Below are 19,079 nucleotides of genomic sequence, written 5' to 3'. Positions count from 1 at the left end.
CTTAAAGAGCGGAGAGCTCCACAGAGCATTGAAGTCAATGACAGGCACCAACTTTGGGCTTAACTTTCTGCAGCAACTGACTATACTCCCTCAACCACAAGCCTCCCTTGCCAATGCACAATTGGGAAAGCACTTAAAAGGCACTGGCAGCTGCATCTCCACCTGTCCTGGGCTGGATATTATATGTGGGCAGCTGGGTGTGGTTTGGGGGAAATGCCCTTGCAGGCCCAACTGGAACCCATGGTGGGCCTTATCAGAAACCCATGGCAAGCCTTACAGTCCTGACCTGCAAATGGTGGCTTTCAAATGACAACGCTGTATGAGCATTGTATGTATAGTTCATCTCGTCTTTGCTTTGTGGCTGGTGGATAAGTCTCACGGGGTTGGAGTAGCTAGGTCGGAGAAAATTCCATTTGAAACCAATGGATTCTGCAGGGCAAAGTCCAATTTTTACGTGTATGCCCATACCACTGCTATATTACTATTGCATTACTATATGCATTACTATTCCAAAAAAGAGGTGATGCTCAAGAAGCATGGTTCATTTTGTGCTAAAGACAACTGCGAATACAGAGAAGTTAACTCAGTATAAATCTTTAAGTCATATGCAAAAAGACTTAAGCACATCTTTCAAAAACTGACAATCAGTACCTTTTTAAACTTTCCTTGTCGCTTTGCTGCAGACTGCCCCTGGGAGTTAGAATAACACACTGTAAGAACACATGCACAAAACTCTGTGGAATGGAGCCACCTCCTCCCATCATGTTTTTGTTCTCTACTCAGGAACCTAAAAGTCAGTGTCTTGTTCCCTTAAAATATTGCTTATAATATAATATTTGAGCATATTAGAAGAAAACTAATGTATCCTTATGTATCTTGTTGAAATTTAGGTTGTTGGTTTTTTTTAAAAAAGCAAGCAAATGTTAGGAGAGCTAATCCAATTGAGCTTCTGACATGGCCACCATAAAGCAAATGTGGCAATCTCACTTATTTAGCAACAAGTTAACGGGAGCTGTTCCCCGTCCCAAGTTTAAAAAAACCTAACTATCTGAACACCTCAATTTCTGTTTCCCACTGAATATGCTGCTGGTTGTAGCAGGAACGCAACATGATGGATGCTATTGTTTTTAACACTCCACAACAGGACTGTGTGGAGAAATTCTGACCAAATGTTCAAGCCAGCTTGAGACTTTGGTTCTCTTGAAATCATTATGCACACACTGACATGCTCATACATTATACCCTGCCTTCCTTGGTCAACAGCTTTTCCCGCATACAACACTGCCGCCGTTAACGAAATTATCTCTTTAGCATCAAAACATAAAAAAATAAGGTCAGGAAGATATAGGGCAAAGCACTTAGGCTGGTTTAAGCAAGTCTATGGCCACCATGTTAAATTTCTTTAAATATCTATGTGACCTAGCCTAAAGTGCTCCATTGAGACTAACTCTGTCTTCTCAGTGACTGCTCTTTGGCGAGCAGCTTGTGACAACTGGTCTTGAAAGCATCTTCAAAAATATGTCAGGTTCTGACCCATTTTTCTCCTGGCTGTACTTCACCAAAATGTGCTACAACAGCAATCCTTTAGCATTGGTAGATAAAAGAGCCAGGATGGCAGAATAATATTCTATATGGGTAGAACTAGCTCAAAAAAACTAAGTGTAAGGAAAATACCACCACTGTTTTTGGCCACTGCTGCTAATGGCTCCGCTCTTCTCTGCCACAGTGTGGCACAAGGTACAATTGGCAAGTGGTTCCCTAATTCTCCCTCCCCGATCCCACTCCAACATGGCATAGCGGTGCTTAACAAAACTACAAGTCCAATATGAAACCGATGAATGACCTTTTCCACAATTGGCCAGCTCTGAACAGAAAGCTTATATGGAAGGCGATTTAATTTTTAAAGTGAAGTATAAGGCTGATGAGATAGTTCCTGGATCACAATTATATTGATGCTAACCTCTGGAAATATCTTAAGTCTTGTCATACCTTCCCACAGTCCTATTATATTTAGCTCACTTACCAAACCTTTTAGAATGAAGGAATTTATGTCTATTAGAAAGTGACCTCTAGCCTGCTCAACATAGAGTATTTTTTTTAAAGTAAAAATGTGAAGTGAGCAAATAAGAAAATGACTTAACTTTTGCAGCCAGACTCAGGCACAAGCCAGCGAACACATATTCGCTCAGTGGCAATGCTTACTGGTTTGTATCCTTAATAATGAAAATCCGTTTGAGGGAGAATATTATTTTCCTAGTTCTCTGCATGTATACAAAGGATGCCAGATCACTTTTTACAGCTTTGTATTATATAAGGCAGGTGAAAACTCACACCAATAGAGCATCAAACGAAAGAGCATTGGAGACTAAGAACCTCCAATGTCTAGAGGAAGTGAGATAGGACTTTGTGCTCTATGGTGCAAAAAAGTACATTATCAAAGGGAAAAATAGCTGGATAAAAAGCACTATGTTAAGTATGTCTTGACAGTGCCTATCATAATATAAAGTGTTGGATGATATGAAGTACTGGAAGTTATTGCAAACGTACACACACAAAATGAAGCTGAAAATATTAAAAACTGTTTGATTTTGAAAGAGAAGAATCCTAGTATTTGGCACTGGAGCTGCGTGGAAAATTATCAGCCATTTAAAATGGCAGTAAATGGCAGCTTTCTTTTTGAAAAAGGCAAGTTTATGAACTTGGGTGTTTTTATAAAACAAAGAGAACTCACCGCTTTCTTTCCAAGATCCGTCTTTGAAAGGGTTAATGATCCTGCAAGGTAACAGCCTGGACTTGCTCCTTTAGGTACTCTAACAAAAGGGAAATATAGCACACAATGAACGGTACATACTATAAAAAGCCCAACGCATAAAATGGTCACAGAAGAGATTTGGTGTAACAGGGGACTGGGAAATATGGCAAAGCGCACCCCCAAGCTGCGAAGGGGTGGGACAAGACACACACTGATTCAAAAGCTGTGAAGCCAAGCCTAATGTGCTCTCTTTGCTTCGCTGTGTTAGGTGTGTGGGGGGGGGTAGCAAAAGAGATCTAAACATCCGCATCTATTCACAATGGAGATTCGAGAAACAGGTCAAGCCTTTCACTGAATGAACTGCTTTCTAGGGACAGGGTGAGACAAGAGGTTCCTGGACCACTGGAGGTCAATATGTAAGGAGCACTGACCACCGGCTTTCGTTACCCGAGTCTGAAGACTCAGAACAGTTCTCAACCTTTATAAAGTGTTGAACACAGTAAGAGGATGCAAGCTACTTACTTGTCATCTGGCAAAGTGGATACAAAGAAGGGCTGGCTATGTTTTGGTGGCAGAGACATACTGTTTGCTTTCTTCTTCCCCAAGAGAGCCTGGGCGTGGTTTTCGTAAATATCTAAATTCAGGGCGGTAGACAGTCTATGAGAGATAATAAACGGAAGGTCTTTGAGACGATCCAGTTCGCTGTTCTGTTCGTGGCGGATCTGTAGCCGAACGGTATAATCGCCTTTCTCCAATTTCATGGAATACTAAGGAAGAGAAAAATAAAGTGTTTCTTTAGCACAAAGAACAATCAATACTTCGTGAACAATAAACCCTGCATTTTTAAAAAACAAAACAAAACAAGAGCTTAACACTTCAGTTTAGTCTATCATTTGTATCCTTGATCAATTTCCTTTCTTTGATAAATACAACTAAACAGTGGTACCTCAGGTTACAGATGCTTCATGTTACAGACTCCGCTAACCCAGAAATAGTACCTCAGGTTAAGAACTTTGCTTCAGGATGAGAACAGAAATTGTGCGGCGGTGGCACAGTGGCAGCAGGAGGCCCCATTAGCTAAAGTGGTGCTTCAGGTTAAGAACAGTTTCAGGTTAAGAACGGACCTCCAGAACGAATTAAGTTCTTAACCCAAGGTACCACTGTAATATGCATTGAGTTAAATTTATATACCGCCCTCGAGCTTCCGGGTTCAGCGCCAGCGTCGATCGGCGGGGCTTTGTCTCGTCTCCGAGACGGCCCGTCTCTGCTAGGAGTGGGGAGGGCAGCGAGAGCGACGCTGCGCCCCTTAGAACCTCGGGAAGGGCGTCCCGAGGGCAATTTGCTCGGCACAGACCCAATCCGGACTCCCCAACTCTTCGGCTAGCTCTAATAAGAGCTCCGGAGCGAGGAGGGTAGAAGTCGCGGGGGCCATTTTGAGCGGCAACGTTATTCTAGCAGGGAGAAGCTTCAAGCCGAAGGCGGAGAGCGCTGGATTCTTCCGAAAATAAAACGATTGGAAAAGACTGTAAGTAACCTCATGATTTGGATTATTATAAAACAATTTGGATCTGGGAGAGAGGGGAGAAAAGAGGAAGCCACCCCCCCCCCCACGGCAACAAAAGAGACAGTAAATAGAAACCCGAAGCCATAAACAGAAGATTTACAATTCAAAGGATCCCTCAAAGGCATCAAAGAGAATCTCCCCTTTGATGCAGGGTGAAAAGGGGAGAGAGACTGCGGTTTATGACTGCTCTGCAATAAGAGGCACAGCCTAAGAAAAAAACCTTTCCACTCGGGAGCCGGCAGCCCAGACAATCCAGTGAGTTGTCAGGTTTTATAAGTCAAATTTTACTTCACTTTGTATTTCTGGACTTTGTGGAATTTCTTTTTTGGCTTAAGTGTTTGTGAAATGTGAGTTCGAACTTTATTGTCAATAAGACTTGAAGAATGCAGCCAGCTTGTTAAAATGGAGTCGAAAAATAAACTGTGATCATATTCCACCCCACGTGACAAGTTTTGACCTTGGCAGGACTGAAATATGTCAACAAAAAAGTGTTCCCCTGAGTTCCAGCGGTCTGTTTTGACCTTAATGTGGGAAACAAGAATAGAGTTATGTCAAGAGGAGACACGACGGCAAGAGTTACAGGAAAAATTCCAGGAGGTGATGGCGGAATATGATTTTTTAGGAGATGAAGCTTTTGACGCTGAAAAAGATGAATGTGAGAATGACAATGATGGGGAAGGAAAAGAAGAAGATGAGGATTGTGATGATTCAACACAAAATGAAGCACACCACGAAAAAAATGATGACTTTACTCTACAAAAAGTTGGATGGAGTGCCCTGCTTTTGAGGGGGGCACGATTGGTATCATTGGAACTCCAGAACGCCCACAGGGAAGAAGGAAAAAATATGCAGAGAAGAGAAGAAATTCAGGGGTCCTGTATGGTGGCCTGGATGACAAAAGACTGTAAACAGGGGGTGGGGTGAAGGGAAAGTGATGTTGTGATTAAGGATGGATTAACAGGTTTATAACTGGTCTGCTGATTTTGGAATTTACTGGATTGGGGGGGGAAGCCGGCAATCGGGGATGTAAGGTTAAATTGAGAATAGTTATAGTTTTAAAAGTGAATGGATTTTGGAAAATGTGAAAATATGGAGGCTTATAGAGGGAGAAAAAACAAAAAATTAGGCACGGGAAGAGAAAATGGGAGTTTGATTTCTCAGTGATTTGAATATTAGATGAAAATGTTAACAATTGATTTATAAGTTGTATAAGATGCAAAGGTGTATTTTTATAAAGTAAGAAACTGTTGCAGATGATAAAAAAGGGATGAAAACCGGGGAAGGGGGGGGGAGGGGAAGCCCACAAAATATGGTTTTACAACTATGAATGCAAGAAAAATTTTTTTGTTTTGTATTGTTTTTTCTTTTTTCTTTTTTCGCCCTTTCTTTTTTTTCCCCTTTTTTCCTATTTCTATTTTTCTCTTTTTTTTTTTTTTTTTTGGTATGACAATAGATGGTTGGATGGATGTCCTCCTGCGTACTGCCCTGGTTTGCTGGAGCTCCCTGGTGGCAGGGGGGGGCTTTGGGGCCAGGGGAGGGGGGGGAGGACAGAAACCCAAGCATAAAATGGACCATCTCTGACTGTTCACATACATGGGATACTTCTGTGGCAGGGGAGGACCCATGTGGGTGGGTAGGAAGGAGGTGGAAAAGGGGTTTAAGTATGTACCTTTTTTTTTTGCTTTTTTGTATTTTGTAAAATTAATAAAAAGTATGTTCAAAAAAAAAAAAAATTTATATACCGCCCTCAGTCTGTAGATCTCGGAGCGGTTCACAGCAAAAACACACGAACAAAAATAAAAACACAAAATACATAACAAGAAGAACAACAAAATAAAACATACCTGGTGAGGATAGGCATCTCCTGACCCCATCTGTTTTTTATTCTGGTCAAAGATGATCCACAACTGGCTGTCATATTCTGACTCATACAAGAGGTCACAGAGCAAAGGACAACTGGGAGTGACTTCTCCGCTCTTAGGCTGAAAAAAGCCACGAGTATGTTAAGGATATTCAATAATAAAAACCACATTTCTATACACACAGCTTAGGATACAGCTTATATTTAACGTACAGTTAAATACACTAGGGCCTTACCTACATATGAGAACAGTATTTCTTTGGGAACTCTGGTTTAATAATGCAAACTTACTTGATGAAAGTTGTACGTCAAAACCATCTCATACAATTGTCGATTATTTGGCAAAACATCCCGTGATCCTAATGGCTTTATTTTAGCACTCAGTGGCCTGTAATTCAGCAATACAATGATAAGCATTAGGAGCTAGGTTCAGGATGCATTTTTTAAAAACACATTTCACAAATTTCATATGCCGCTTTTCTGAAATAATTCTCACGCAAAGTGGTGTACAAAATTTAAACAATAAAATTAAAGTTCCAACAACCTAAAAATATAATCATATAAAAACCTGGGTGATATCCAACCTCGCCTTTTAAAGAGGGCAGAGCAATGGAGCTCAGATAGTCTGTTCTGCTAGTGGCTCTCAGGACTGCGACTCTCATTAGCCCAAGTCATGCTAAATAATCATGATTCTAGCTTTAGGTTTTTCATTATATCACTAATGGAAAAAATCCCATTGTTTTAGACTCATGAACTTCCAATTTAACTACTTTGCTGCTGTGTATCCTGAGGCAGAATCATTACCTTGCCTGCAGGAAGCTTTTACCATCGCCACTTTTAAGACAGAAACAAAATGCAGATAAGACTCAACATCATACCCTCCTGTAAAAATCCCTCCACAGTCGTACCTTGGAAGTCAAATGGAATCTGTTCCAGAAGTGTGTTCGACTTCCAAAATGTTCAGAAACCAAAGTGCAATTTCTAATTGGCTGCAGGAAGCTCCTGTAGCTAATCGGAAGCCGCAGAAGCCCCATTGGACGTTCGGGTTCCAAAAATAGTTCGCAAACCGGAACACTCACTTCCAGGTCTGCGGCATTCGGGAGCCAAAACATCTGAGTACCAAGGCATTTGGGATCCAAGGTAGACTGTACGTTCCTATTCAGTCTCTGGAAGAGTTGCTTAGTGTGAACCTTGTTTGGCCTTCATTTCACGTGGACCAAAACATATTGTGGATCAACACAGCTCCCTGGTTTTTTATTTAAACTACCGTTACCTTAGTGTCTGAACCCAGCTTTTCAGATTTATAGAAGGTGCAATGTCTTCGTATCGCAATGTTGTCCGAACATCAAAGCGCACAATGCCTTCTGAAGCATGCTAAAAAAATAAGGGGTGCTTGTTAGGACTTATTTTCTGCTGGACGTTATTATGAATTAGGTGGTGTGCATGTGGACGTCTACATGAAGAAGCATTTGATGAACTGGAATGTAGGAAGCTAACTCAGACCATTGATCTATCTAGCTCAGTATATTCTACAGTGACCCTCCAGGATTTCAGACTGGAGACATTCCTAGCCCTGCATCAAGATTGCCTGGGACTGAACAAAGCAGATGCTCTACCACTGACCTACAACTCTTCCCAAAAATAAAGGGTTAGTGAGCTTGATAATTCTACAGGGAGACAGGCATGCAAGCACTCCACATTTACGAGAAATACATCCAGTTATTCTGAAGTCAGGAACCCAGAAGCCAGTGAGACAGTAGGAAAGTTGGGGTATTAGGAGAGCAAGGAAGGGGAGAAAAGGGAGCAGCACCAAAAAAGCCCCCCCCCCCGAAATGAAGCAGGAGAGGCGGCTAAGCCTCCGAATAGGAACCTTTCAAATAATTTATGATACAATAAAATGCTGAACACATTTCAGATAAAAGAATGAACATATAAATAATTAAGTCAACCACAATGAGTCAACCAGGCTTGGATGAGTCAGAAAGGCAACCTATACATATTTTAAAATAACACTCCAGGATTTTTTTTTTTAAGAAAAAAACCTCAACAGTGACTACGGAATTTCATACCAAGAAGTCATAGCTCTCCAAGCATTTTCTCCCACCCTTTAAATGATCCATAAAGCAAAATAAAGACAACACAGAATGATACTCACGACGTTTAATTGAGAAGCAGTGCAAATTATGCCATGAAAGGAAAGGGTGTAATCAATGCTGACATCACTGAGGCTTGCCCACCAACGGGCAATGCAAAATTCAATTGTTCTTCCACCCTTCATGGGGGGAAAGAAGAAGATTTAGATGTATATCTGACTTTCATTCTTTACGAAGCCCCCCCCCTTTAGAATCCCAGTGCAGCTCAGAATACTTAAAAAAAAAAACCCACAATACCTTGGTTGCAAAACTACCTTAAAGGATCCATTCTCATCCAACTCCAATTACTATGCACATTATTTAGTCATGCAACAACAGGCAGCTATAGGCAGAAGGCTTCAGATGTAGCCCACACAGATTCTATTAGGAAAACTATAAATGGCTAGCCAGTTTATTCATAAAATGAACCCATAATGTTAGTCTAGGGCAGAAAGGCAAACATTTTCTGGGCCGAGAGCACCACTGACCCATTTTCAACCATCTGGGGGCTGCGTATGAAAATGGGCATGGCCAGAACTGCAGTGTACAACTTTCCGAACAGTTATTTTATATCTTTTATTTAACCATTCACTATTCATTAAGTTCCATTCTCTTATTTTCTAATGATAAAGTTGGAGGGGGTCAGGCGGTCACAACCCCCTTTTGACACTGGAGCAGGGGTAGCCAGAACAGGAGCAGCCATATATTTTTTTTTTTTAGAAAAAAACACCACCACAATATTCAGCAGATCATCATTGCCTATTACTGCACTCTATAGGGCAGCACTTAACTCTATTCTTAATTCAAGGTCACTTACTAGAACAGAAAACGCTTCAGTAACTGATCCTTTTTCTGGTATTGAAGAGAACTTGTAGAACTCATGGCTTCGGTACGCCTTCTGCTTTACTAGTTGAACCGCATGGAGAACAAACTTGGCAGTTACATCAGGTGATGAGGAACATACTGTTACTTCTAGGTAAGAGAAAAGGCACAGCTTTAGTCTTAATGCTCTATGGACCTCTGACTCACTCCTCTGAAGCTACCGTGTTTCTCTGAAAAGAAGACACCGTCTTATATTTCTCCTCAAAAAAACACACGGTGGCTTATTTTCAGGGGATGTCTTATTTTTTAATTACATGTCCAGCATAGCCTCTTCCTTGGAACCCTCCAGAACTGCGCCTATCACTATGTCTTATTTTCAGGGTATGGCTTATATTGCGGCAAATGCTTAGAAATCCTGCTATGGCTTATTTTATGGGTATGTCTTATTTTAGGAGAAACAGGGTAGCAAGCCAAGTGTGTGCTTAATTCCTTGATAAAGGGATACACTGATTATCCTTTAAAGTACTGTATAACACAAATTCTGAACAGGTCGGAGAATTAAGCAGTGACAACTTAAAATCTGGACTCTTAAAGTGACATGCAAATACAGAAAGTGTCACTCAGATCTTAAACCGTACAATTAACTTTTCAACAATTTGCTACCTAATTTGCCTTACCAGCCCACGTTGCTCCAGAAGGGACTTCAACAAAGTGTCTTTGGATTTGACCAGGTTTAAAATGCACGTCAGTGAACTTGAGATCATAGTGTGAAGCTTCATCTGTTCTGTGAAGAGAGGAAATGTTTAGAAAGCGCAAAAATCCTTAAGGAGAGGGTTACAGGTTGGAATATGCAAGGTATTTTAAAGATGTGTAGAGTCAACAATTCAAGCAGCTCACAAATGCAGGAAAAGCATCTCTCTCTCTCTCTCTCTTTTAGAAAAATGAGGCTCTGATCAGAGCAACTGGTTTAAGATACCTGCTAATGCTTACATATATACCCTTGACTAATAATCAAGATGCACACTGACAGGAAACTGGACCCTCAATGATAACTAATTCAGGCTCCTTTAAAGTGGCAAATCATTATACTTATGTCAAGTCATGGTTTACATGGAATAAATATTTCCTGAGCATTAGATGTGCATAACACAAACAGAAGACATCACTGCTGCTGCTCCTATTGAATATCAGATACTGCAGACACACACTAAGAGAAGACTACAGTACTTTGAAAACTGGATGATGGACTAGAGAGTTTGATTTAGCAGAGTTCTTATATACATATACTATCACTACAGTGGTACCTCGACTTACGAACGACTTGACAACCGAATTTTTCAACTTACGAATGGGGCAATTTTTTTTCGACATCCGAACGGAAACCGCAGCGGTTTTAGATAGGGTTTTTCCAACTTACGAATTTTTTCGTTTCCAATGCATTCCTATGGGAAATCGTGTTTCCAATGGTGCTTTTCGACTTACGAATTTTTCGACCTACAAAGGTGCCTTCGGAACGGATTAAATTAGTAAGTCGAGGCACTACTGAACTACCGATTTATACAGAGTTCCTTACTGTGTTGTAAATGATTCCCATTGCATAGATGGGACGGTAAGCGACTTCTCAAAATTCTAACAATGAGTCCATGTCAGAGCCTGGAAATTTGTTGTCCCGCTTTCTAGCCTGTGATCTATGCTAGTGGTCACTCTTGCCATTTTAACTGTTGCATTATACAAGGGAAGGTTTGCATTCTGCCTACTGGTAGTGGTGAAAGATACAAAGGCAGAGATAGAAGCCAGATTTTCCCACAAAGATTACGTACTGTAGTTGCAAGTTTGTTTTCAACAAAGCATTGCAAGGCGGAAAAAAAAGTCACTTACCTTGCTGGTATAACAACAGTTACTGGAATTCTAAACAGGGGGCCTGCGTTAGGCATAGATATTTCATAACCACACACCTAAAAAAGTTGAAAATGCAATAAAATTAGGAATTGAATTTAAAAACAAGCCTCAGTCCTTTGAAGATACTGATAAGCTGCCATGTATTAATCTTTTACAACTATACTTCCTGGAACTCTGTAACTGTACCGCAAGCATAACCAACAGGGTGCCCTCCATATTCTGTAGGACTGCAACTCCATTCAGCCCCAGCTAGAAGAGTCAATGGGAGCTGCACAAACTTCTAGAAGACATTGTGTTGTTTGGCCACCTTTGCCCTAACACATTAAATATAGTCCTCTAATGAATACACTCCAATCTGTTTCCCCATCACCTTGTGAACAAATGCACATAATGTTCGACAGCCAAGGGCTTGCTAGTTCAAACTTATTCACAATGCTTCTTGAACACTGTTCCTAATTTCCCCCCCTCTGCCCCAAATCTTATCTGCAGAAGACTGAAGGAATCGCCTCTCTGAAACCCTACCTCTGCAAACAGCCCCTTGGAGCAATTCAAGCTGAACTTTGCTACTGTCCTCTTGCCAGTGCTATAGGGGGTGGTTTGTGGAGGACCCTGCTACACCAAATGATTGTCAAGAGCCCAACCCGAACTGGTGGAAAGTTTACATCCTAAGACTAAAACGGCCAGTGAGGAGCAATTATAGTGGATTTATAAGAAACGTTTTATAGTTACGAGCACCAACTGAAATATGAATGGCTGATGGAAAAGGATAAATGAAAATAATAAATAAAATGTTAAACAATTTTAAGTAAAGGAATTTACTTAAATTGCAGCAAGAAGGGGGAGAGGAAACATTGGGGGAGGGGACCCCAACAGGACAGGAAGTCAACTTTACATTTGTATTAAATTGTATTCAATGGATGTAAATTCATTATTATTTTTTGAAAACTAATAAAATATAATTTGCAAAAAAAAAAAGACAATACCTCTGTATAGTGAACTCCTTCTCGCAGACCACGCGGATCCACGCGAATGTTAATATGTCTACATTGGTTCATGAGCTCCAGATGAGTAGGGCACTGAACCCAGGATGCGTTTGAAGTTAAAGCTAAATGAAGCTGGAGAGATATCCTGTCAGCATTGTCTGGAAGAAGAATGTGCAAAGTTAAGGATTTTACTCCGTCTGTAGCGGTTTTAATTAGGAAGAAATTATAAACACAAGGGATTTTTAAATTAAAAATAGTCTTTTTGTGATTTTATGGCAAACTTAAACATAAGCCCCTACTTCCCCCTTTGTTCAGCCATGAAAATATTTAATATCGCTGCACCTCTCCTACCTGTGTTTTCAGGGAAGAAGGGCTCTATGCCAACACCATGGTCAGAAGGCACAGCTACCTGGGCAGGATCTCTGAGGTAGATTCCACGGTTGTTGCCAACAGTAATGGTGAAGCCTATGTTGTCAGCAAATGATGAGTTCTGGATGAGGTAGTCATAGGCTTTATCAACCTATTGAGAGAAGAGTGGAGAGGAAATCAAAAGGAATTTACTGAAAATGTGGAAGCCCATGAAAATCACTTTTATGCCCATGTCCGCTTAGAAGTGGTAATTCAGTGCCCTTCATAGCGTTTCCACAAGGCAAGGCTCCTTCCAGCTTGGCAGGAAAGCATAAAACGTCTTCAAAATGTGCCACAGCCTTTCCAAACAAGAAAGAGCACCCAGTGGATCAAAGGCAAGGGAAAATGTTTTCAGTAAATCAACTTCCCTGGGAGAGGCCCTTGCCAAGAGAGACCCAGCAGCGAGAACACCTGGACAGCTCATTTTATCCTATTAGAAAAGGGATGAAGACATTCCCTTTTAGGAGGTCTTTCTCAGCTAAGCTGACAATGCGGAGGATGTTTATACTTTATTGTGTGATCACTTTCTCCTCTCTCTTTCAAATCTGGTTGCATTTCAAATTATATTTTAAATAGGGTTTTTGTGGGTATTCAGCAGCATGCTCATTCAAAAGCAGGATATAAGGATAAGCAGTAACACCATATGCCAAGCTGTGTGAGAAACGCAGCAGGCAGACAAACTTCCACAACAGGGGTTCCTTGCTAAGTCTGTGTTCAGTGGGATTTACTCCCACTAAATGTGCATAGGATTGCAATCAAATAACTGGTATCAAAAGAACAATGAAAAGAGCAACAAATAAAACAGGTTATGAGGAAATAAAAGGAGCCATATAACACTGGAATATATCCACTTAAACAGCTCAGGACTGCAATACCTCAAGGACTGCCTCTTTCCATATGAACCTACCAGGAGCTTGAGATCATCTTTTGAAGCCCTCCTTTGTGTGGCTGGAGGGTGGCAACACAAGAACAGGCCTTCTTTGCTGTGGCTCCCTGTCTGTGGAATGCTCTCCCCAAGGACGTTCGCCTGGTGCCTTCATTATACACCTTTAGGCACCAGGCAAAAGCGTTCCTTTCTAACCAGGCCTTTGGTTGATCTGATTTACATCTTATGCCCTTTTAAAATGTTGGGGGGGGGCCTATTGGGTTGCTGTTGTTATTTTATTATGTATTTTGTGGTTTTCTATCTTGATTTTATTCTGTGGACGGCTGAGACCTGTGGGTATAGGGCGGTATATAAATTCAATAATAAATAAATAAAAATGTATATCGGGCATCGCCTCTTGCCTCAAGCATTTGTTTCAGCACTTAGTTTGCAGCTTCAGTATTGTCCCGTAAGCCAGTAGGTTTGAATGAAAGCTTACTGGAAAAAAAGGAAGCAATATAGGAAGTAGTTCAATAAAACTAGGAGTTGGCTGGTGCAGGGAGGGGGGGGGGAATTGCTAAACCTCAAATACTGGAGTGGAACACCAGGGATACATTTGTTTATCAACAAATAAGATTTGTTTTTCAGCTGACCTAAAAGACTGATGAGACAGTTTTGATGACGACAACAGGATTTGTTTATTTGCACTCCAGCTTGTAATTACCTGAATAACACCATGTCCTTGGGCAAACACTTGGATGTTTTCCACCTTCACCGCAGTATTTTCCAGCGCTCTCCTGACCGAGTGAACAGTGTAGCGCACATCATTAGCTTTAAGTCCTGTAAGTGGGGAATTCATTGACAGCAATAAGAGAAATGCTCCTCACAAGTGAATCTTCATTATCAAAGGAATCTCTTGCACATTATGAAACACTCTTTTACTTTAACCAAAAAGAAACTTGCTTTAAACAGTGGCGTTCCACGTTACCTGACAGTACCAAAGCAATGCCACCACATGCGTTCGGTGAAGACATTGATGTGCCATTCATGAGCTGTGTCCCTCGTAATGTCCAGTTAGGGACGGAGGCAATAGCGCCTCCAGGTGCGCTGATGCTTACTCCCAGTGCTCCATCAGTACTGAAATTAATAGAAAATAGAGCAAATATAGAGTTAAAATGCTAACAACCCACCTGTTACTTCATAAGCTGTTCAATTATTCCTCTTTTAGAGTCATACGCAGGCGAAGCCATGCAAAATCCCCTTCCGACTCCCGTAAGAGAATCCTAAATACAGTGGAACCTCGGTTTATGAACACCTCGGTTTATGAATTTTCGGTTTATGAACGCCGCAGACCCATCTGGAACGGATTAATTCACTTTCCATTACTTTTAATGGGAAAGTTCGCTTCAGTTTATGAACGCTTCAGTTTATGAACAGACTTCTGGAACCAATTACACCCATGTTTCAGTTTATGTACGCTTCAGTTTAAGTACTTCGCGGACCCGTCTGGAACGGATTAATCCACTTTTCATTACTTTCAATGGGAAAGTTCGCTTCAGTTTATGAACGGTTACTCCGCGGACCGTCTGGAACGGATTAATCCACTTTCCATTACTTTCAATGGGAAAGTTCGCTTCAGTTTATGAACGCTTCAGTTTATGAACAGACTTCCGGAACCAATTGTGTTCATAAACCGAGGTACCACTGTACATGAATGCTTAACCATCAACATGCCACCTTAATATAGATGATGGCCTACCAAGCAGTGACTTACCATGGTGTGCATACAATCACTTGATATTGATCATCTATATTGTCCAACAATTGGGGGGGGGGGAAGGTCACCTATCTCCTCTCTCAGATTTTTTTAAATCCAATTTTTTAATCCACTTACAGGAGGATATGTACATCTGGCAACATACACTTCATCTGAGCATACGGAGCTACTTTTGGTTTACATACATAGTCCAAATGTCCACTGACTGGCAAGAGGCTCTCTAGCATACAAGGCTAGATCTTTCCTAGCCACTGTTTATTGAGAACCTTTAACTGGAGATTGAAGCCAGAACCTTATGCATTGGTCCTGCTATTCAGCTACAGATGCTCACTACTTGACAAGATGAAACAACTACTTTGCCAAGTTGTAAGCTTTTCATCTTTGATGTTTTGTTTTGTCCCTTTGTATTTTGTTGGAAGCTGCCCAGAGTGGCTGGGGCAACCCAGCCTGATGGGTGGCGTACAAGAAATATTTTATTATTATATATTATAGTAAGTTACCACTTACTGCCTGCATCTACCCACTGCCTGAAACCCTTTATCTCCTCAACCCACTCCTCTCTCTTCTGGAATAATGTCTTTTCTCAAACACTTCGCAAATCAATTAGGATTTGGTTCTATCTACTCACTAGGCTCTTGGCAAAGTATTGGAAATTTGAAAAAAAGAAAAGGGCCTGATCTTGCAGCTGATTGATAAATTACACAAGGTTTCTTGGGCTGTGTTGCTTATTCTGCTCATGACCACCTTGCAGCATTTGATATTTCAAAGCTCAGCATCTAATTTTCACTACGATAAGCAGGAAGCTTCAAAACTATCTCAGGAGTCATTCCTATTACATCAATATAGGTCCCAGAGATCAGCGAAGTTTTTTAAAACCACATTTTCCCTTTACTTTCAGGCAGATTTTGTCAAATAATGTGACGCCTCATATGATCTCATGAATCTATATATCACTTACCTAGGCCCTCGAGATGACCAAGTGTACTGATTTGCAGGAAGTTTCTCTCGCAAGGAATACTCAGCAACCATCATATCAGGCGACACATAAGCACCAACACCTGGAATGTTTATTTGGCAGATGAAGGGGTTGAGAACACAAGGTCTTATCAACAAGCCTATTCCCAGCCTCAATAAAATATTGGTTTCTTTCTACTCTCAGAATTGTTATGTAATTAGAAAAATAGTAATAAAAATACTTGCCAATCACACTAGATGTAGTTCCACCTGGGCAACCAACTGTCGACAGACAAGGACCATTGTTCCCAGCACTTGAAACATAGATTACATTGTGTTTCCATACAGCTTCATTTATAATTTCACATATTCTCCTAGAAGAAAGAAAGAAAGAAAGAGGTTGAGCAGGTGCCCTTTCTGCTTGTCTTCTCCCCCTGCCTGTGAAAAATGCTCATAGACAGAGCTGGACAGTTTTCATTAAACAGATTCCTGTATATTTATTTGAAAACATTCCTATACCGCTTGATAAATGGAACCGCTAAGCGATTTACTCTCTAACTTCTCACACCACCAAAACAAACTAACAGACAAATAATGAACCTATCCTCGTGATGCTGACACAAAAACTCTGCACATACGTGAAACTAAAGAATGGGAAAAGTCATTTTTCTTCCCGTCTCTCCCCGATTCATTCAACCCCATGTCTATGACAGCAGCGTCTCACACTGAATGTAAACAACCTATAGAAAGATCTCTATCAACTGAGAACAGAGATGTTGCATGTACCCTTGTTATCTATGAAATTCCTTCAATAAAAACCATTTAAACTGTCAACGAAAGATCTCTGCACGCTGCAGCCTAAAGCTGTTTACTATTTGCTATGTACTGCCCACTTCTTGGCAGTGGATGCCACTTACGCAGCTCTGTGACATCACTGTAGGGATGCAGAAAGAGGGCCAGGGCTTCCAACAGAAAGAGGGCCATTTCAAGCAAAGTGGTAATGGATGAGCACCCTGCCTTATTAAGCTAAAGCATTTGGGAACATAGTCAAACAGACTGTTCCTCAGGTTGTCCGGAAAAACACACACACAAAGGTGCCTCCCATCCCAAAACGTCTTGATTAGAGTGAGGGAGCTGATCCAGAACTAAAGCTATGAATCACTTGGCAAGAAAATGTCAAATTCTGCATTAGTGTGTGCTTTTCACTGGGTGTCACTTCTGTGCAAAAAAGCGAAAGATTTTTTTTAAAAAAAACCCTCCAAGTCACAAGGCAACTCTGTGTCCTCCTTCAACAGCCCTATGGGCAGACTCTTCAGACCTACTTTTGCTTCTCTACTAGAACCCCCAAGATCTACCAACCAGAGCTTGAAATACATGCACTTCAAATTAAAGAACAGGGTGTCTGTGAGCACTTGTTGAGCCTAGCAATTTATAATTTAGGTGGAAAAATTGTCTGGTGGTTACTATTCTTGAAAAAGAAAAGGAACCAGAAGCATTTGCCAATTTAGTACACATCAGCCAGAGATCAACCAGTAATTCCCAATCTACCTTCTGCCCACCCCTGCTGCAAGCAACAACACTTCCACATAATGCACTGCATGACTGCAATAACCCAACACCCCCAGTTTTCCCGCCAGGTATCTGTAGGTGGCCAACATATCTGACTGAAAAATCTAGTACACTGTCTTCACCTGATAACTTCCTGTAGTGCCTCCCTTAAAAATATGAGCTAGCACACTGTTTCTCAAACTTGAGTCTCCAGCTGTTGTTGGGACGGTCCTGCTAGCTAGGGATGATGGGAGTTGTAGTCCCATGAGAGGAGTGAGCCAGCAGTAAATCACTCTTAGCAAGTTGGAGTTAACTCATTACTAGCAAAAAAGGGGATCTGCACAGGAGTGTCAGGCCTAATGAGCACAGCAACTCATCTCTGGCAAGTCTTGCCCCCATGAAGCAGTTCCCACAGCTGCCTAAGTCCCCTCCTCTCTCCCATGTGAGACTGTGCCTGTGCAAAGCTAACTTTTGCTCTGCCCTTTTCATGCCTCTCCTGGTTCTGGGAGACCAGCGGGGAAGGGAGCTTGTTGAAGGAGGGGGAGACATTTCTGCTTCTTCACTAGCCAGACTCATCTCTGCCTCTTGGCCTCCCTCCTCTCCTACTTCAGCTTCTGCCTGATTCTCTCTGCCACAGACTCCCCCCACTCACCAACCCGTCACTTCTCCAGCTTCTGACATCTCCTCCCAGTCTTTTCCCAGTCCCCCCTTTGACCACACATCATTGTCCCACTGCTACTCCCCAGGCCCTCAGCGTTTCCCCCTTGGGGCTTCCCCAGCTGGTTCTTCCCACCATTCCTCTGCATCCAACCAGTCTGTGACATGGGAACCCAAGTTGGGGAAACACTAAGCTAGCAACTTAGATTTATTTTTTATTTACTGAATTTATAAATAAGGCAGCAAATACCTCTATGATAAAAAAATACAAAATAAAATATAAATGTATATATTAACTGTTAAAAACATCTAAAACCAATTCAATATAACATGTAAAACAAACGGGAAAAATAGATACTGTCCAAATCACATGTCTGAATAGGCCCACTGAAGCAGAATAGCTCTCAGCAGGTATTTAAAAGAGGACACTGCGTTCCAAAGCACAAGTGCTGCCACATTAAAGGAATGACTCCTCGGTCCTGCTGGCTACCCCCACCTTGCCCCCATTACTTTGTTTCCTTCATGTTACACACATGGCTTTGCAGTGGCTGCCTCTTCAACGAGCCTCCACCTCTTCCCAGCTCCTAGCTTTGAAAGCGGAACCGCCCAGTGATCTGGGGCACAAACAAGATCCCTTGAACCACGTGCAAATCAAGAGGCACTCCGGTAGATGAAAGCTGAAAACCCGGCTCTAGGATACTGGAGCTGGCTACCCACGATGGAACAAAGTAAGGGTCATAAAAACGTAGTCCACTCACCCAGCATTTGGCCAGTGAGTTGCCTCTCCGTAGCTGTAGTTGACAAGGTCACACTTATATTTTATTATTTCTATCATCTGTTGAAGTGAAGAGAATTGC

The 19,079-nt window shown here is 41.5% G+C and overlaps 1 protein-coding gene across 3 annotated transcripts in view; it reads right to left on the bottom strand.

Moving 5' to 3' along the window:
- The window catches only part of TPP2 (tripeptidyl peptidase 2), a 43,631-nt gene that overhangs the window by 11,040 nt on the left and 13,512 nt on the right, over positions 1-19,079 (bottom strand). For 2 of the 3 annotated variants that reach the window (XM_035114937.2, XM_035114935.2), the window contains exons 8-24: positions 18,981-19,057; positions 16,264-16,391; positions 16,022-16,121; positions 14,275-14,423; positions 14,011-14,126; positions 12,365-12,533; positions 12,014-12,171; positions 11,010-11,086; positions 9,809-9,915; positions 9,127-9,281; positions 8,333-8,449; positions 7,451-7,551; positions 6,469-6,565; positions 6,161-6,298; positions 3,275-3,519; positions 2,732-2,810; positions 652-690 (exon numbers count right to left, since the gene is read on the bottom strand). In XM_035114937.2, the coding sequence (XP_034970828.2) occupies positions 652-690; positions 2,732-2,810; positions 3,275-3,519; positions 6,161-6,298; positions 6,469-6,565; positions 7,451-7,551; positions 8,333-8,449; positions 9,127-9,281; positions 9,809-9,915; positions 11,010-11,086; positions 12,014-12,171; positions 12,365-12,533; positions 14,011-14,126; positions 14,275-14,423; positions 16,022-16,121; positions 16,264-16,391; positions 18,981-19,057 (2,052 nt within the window). The remainder of the gene's footprint in view (positions 1-651; positions 691-2,731; positions 2,811-3,274; positions 3,520-6,160; positions 6,299-6,468; positions 6,566-7,450; positions 7,552-8,332; positions 8,450-9,126; positions 9,282-9,808; positions 9,916-11,009; positions 11,087-12,013; positions 12,172-12,364; positions 12,534-14,010; positions 14,127-14,274; positions 14,424-16,021; positions 16,122-16,263; positions 16,392-18,980; positions 19,058-19,079) is intronic. The other variant, XM_035114936.2, reaches the window with a different exon arrangement.

The sequence above is a fragment of the Zootoca vivipara genome, chromosome 4, assembly GCF_963506605.1.
Source record: "Zootoca vivipara chromosome 4, rZooViv1.1, whole genome shotgun sequence".
Taxonomy (NCBI): domain Eukaryota; kingdom Metazoa; phylum Chordata; class Lepidosauria; order Squamata; family Lacertidae; genus Zootoca; species Zootoca vivipara.
The sequence above is the reverse complement of the archived record's forward strand: the minus strand, read 5'-3'. Positions and strand labels throughout refer to the sequence as shown.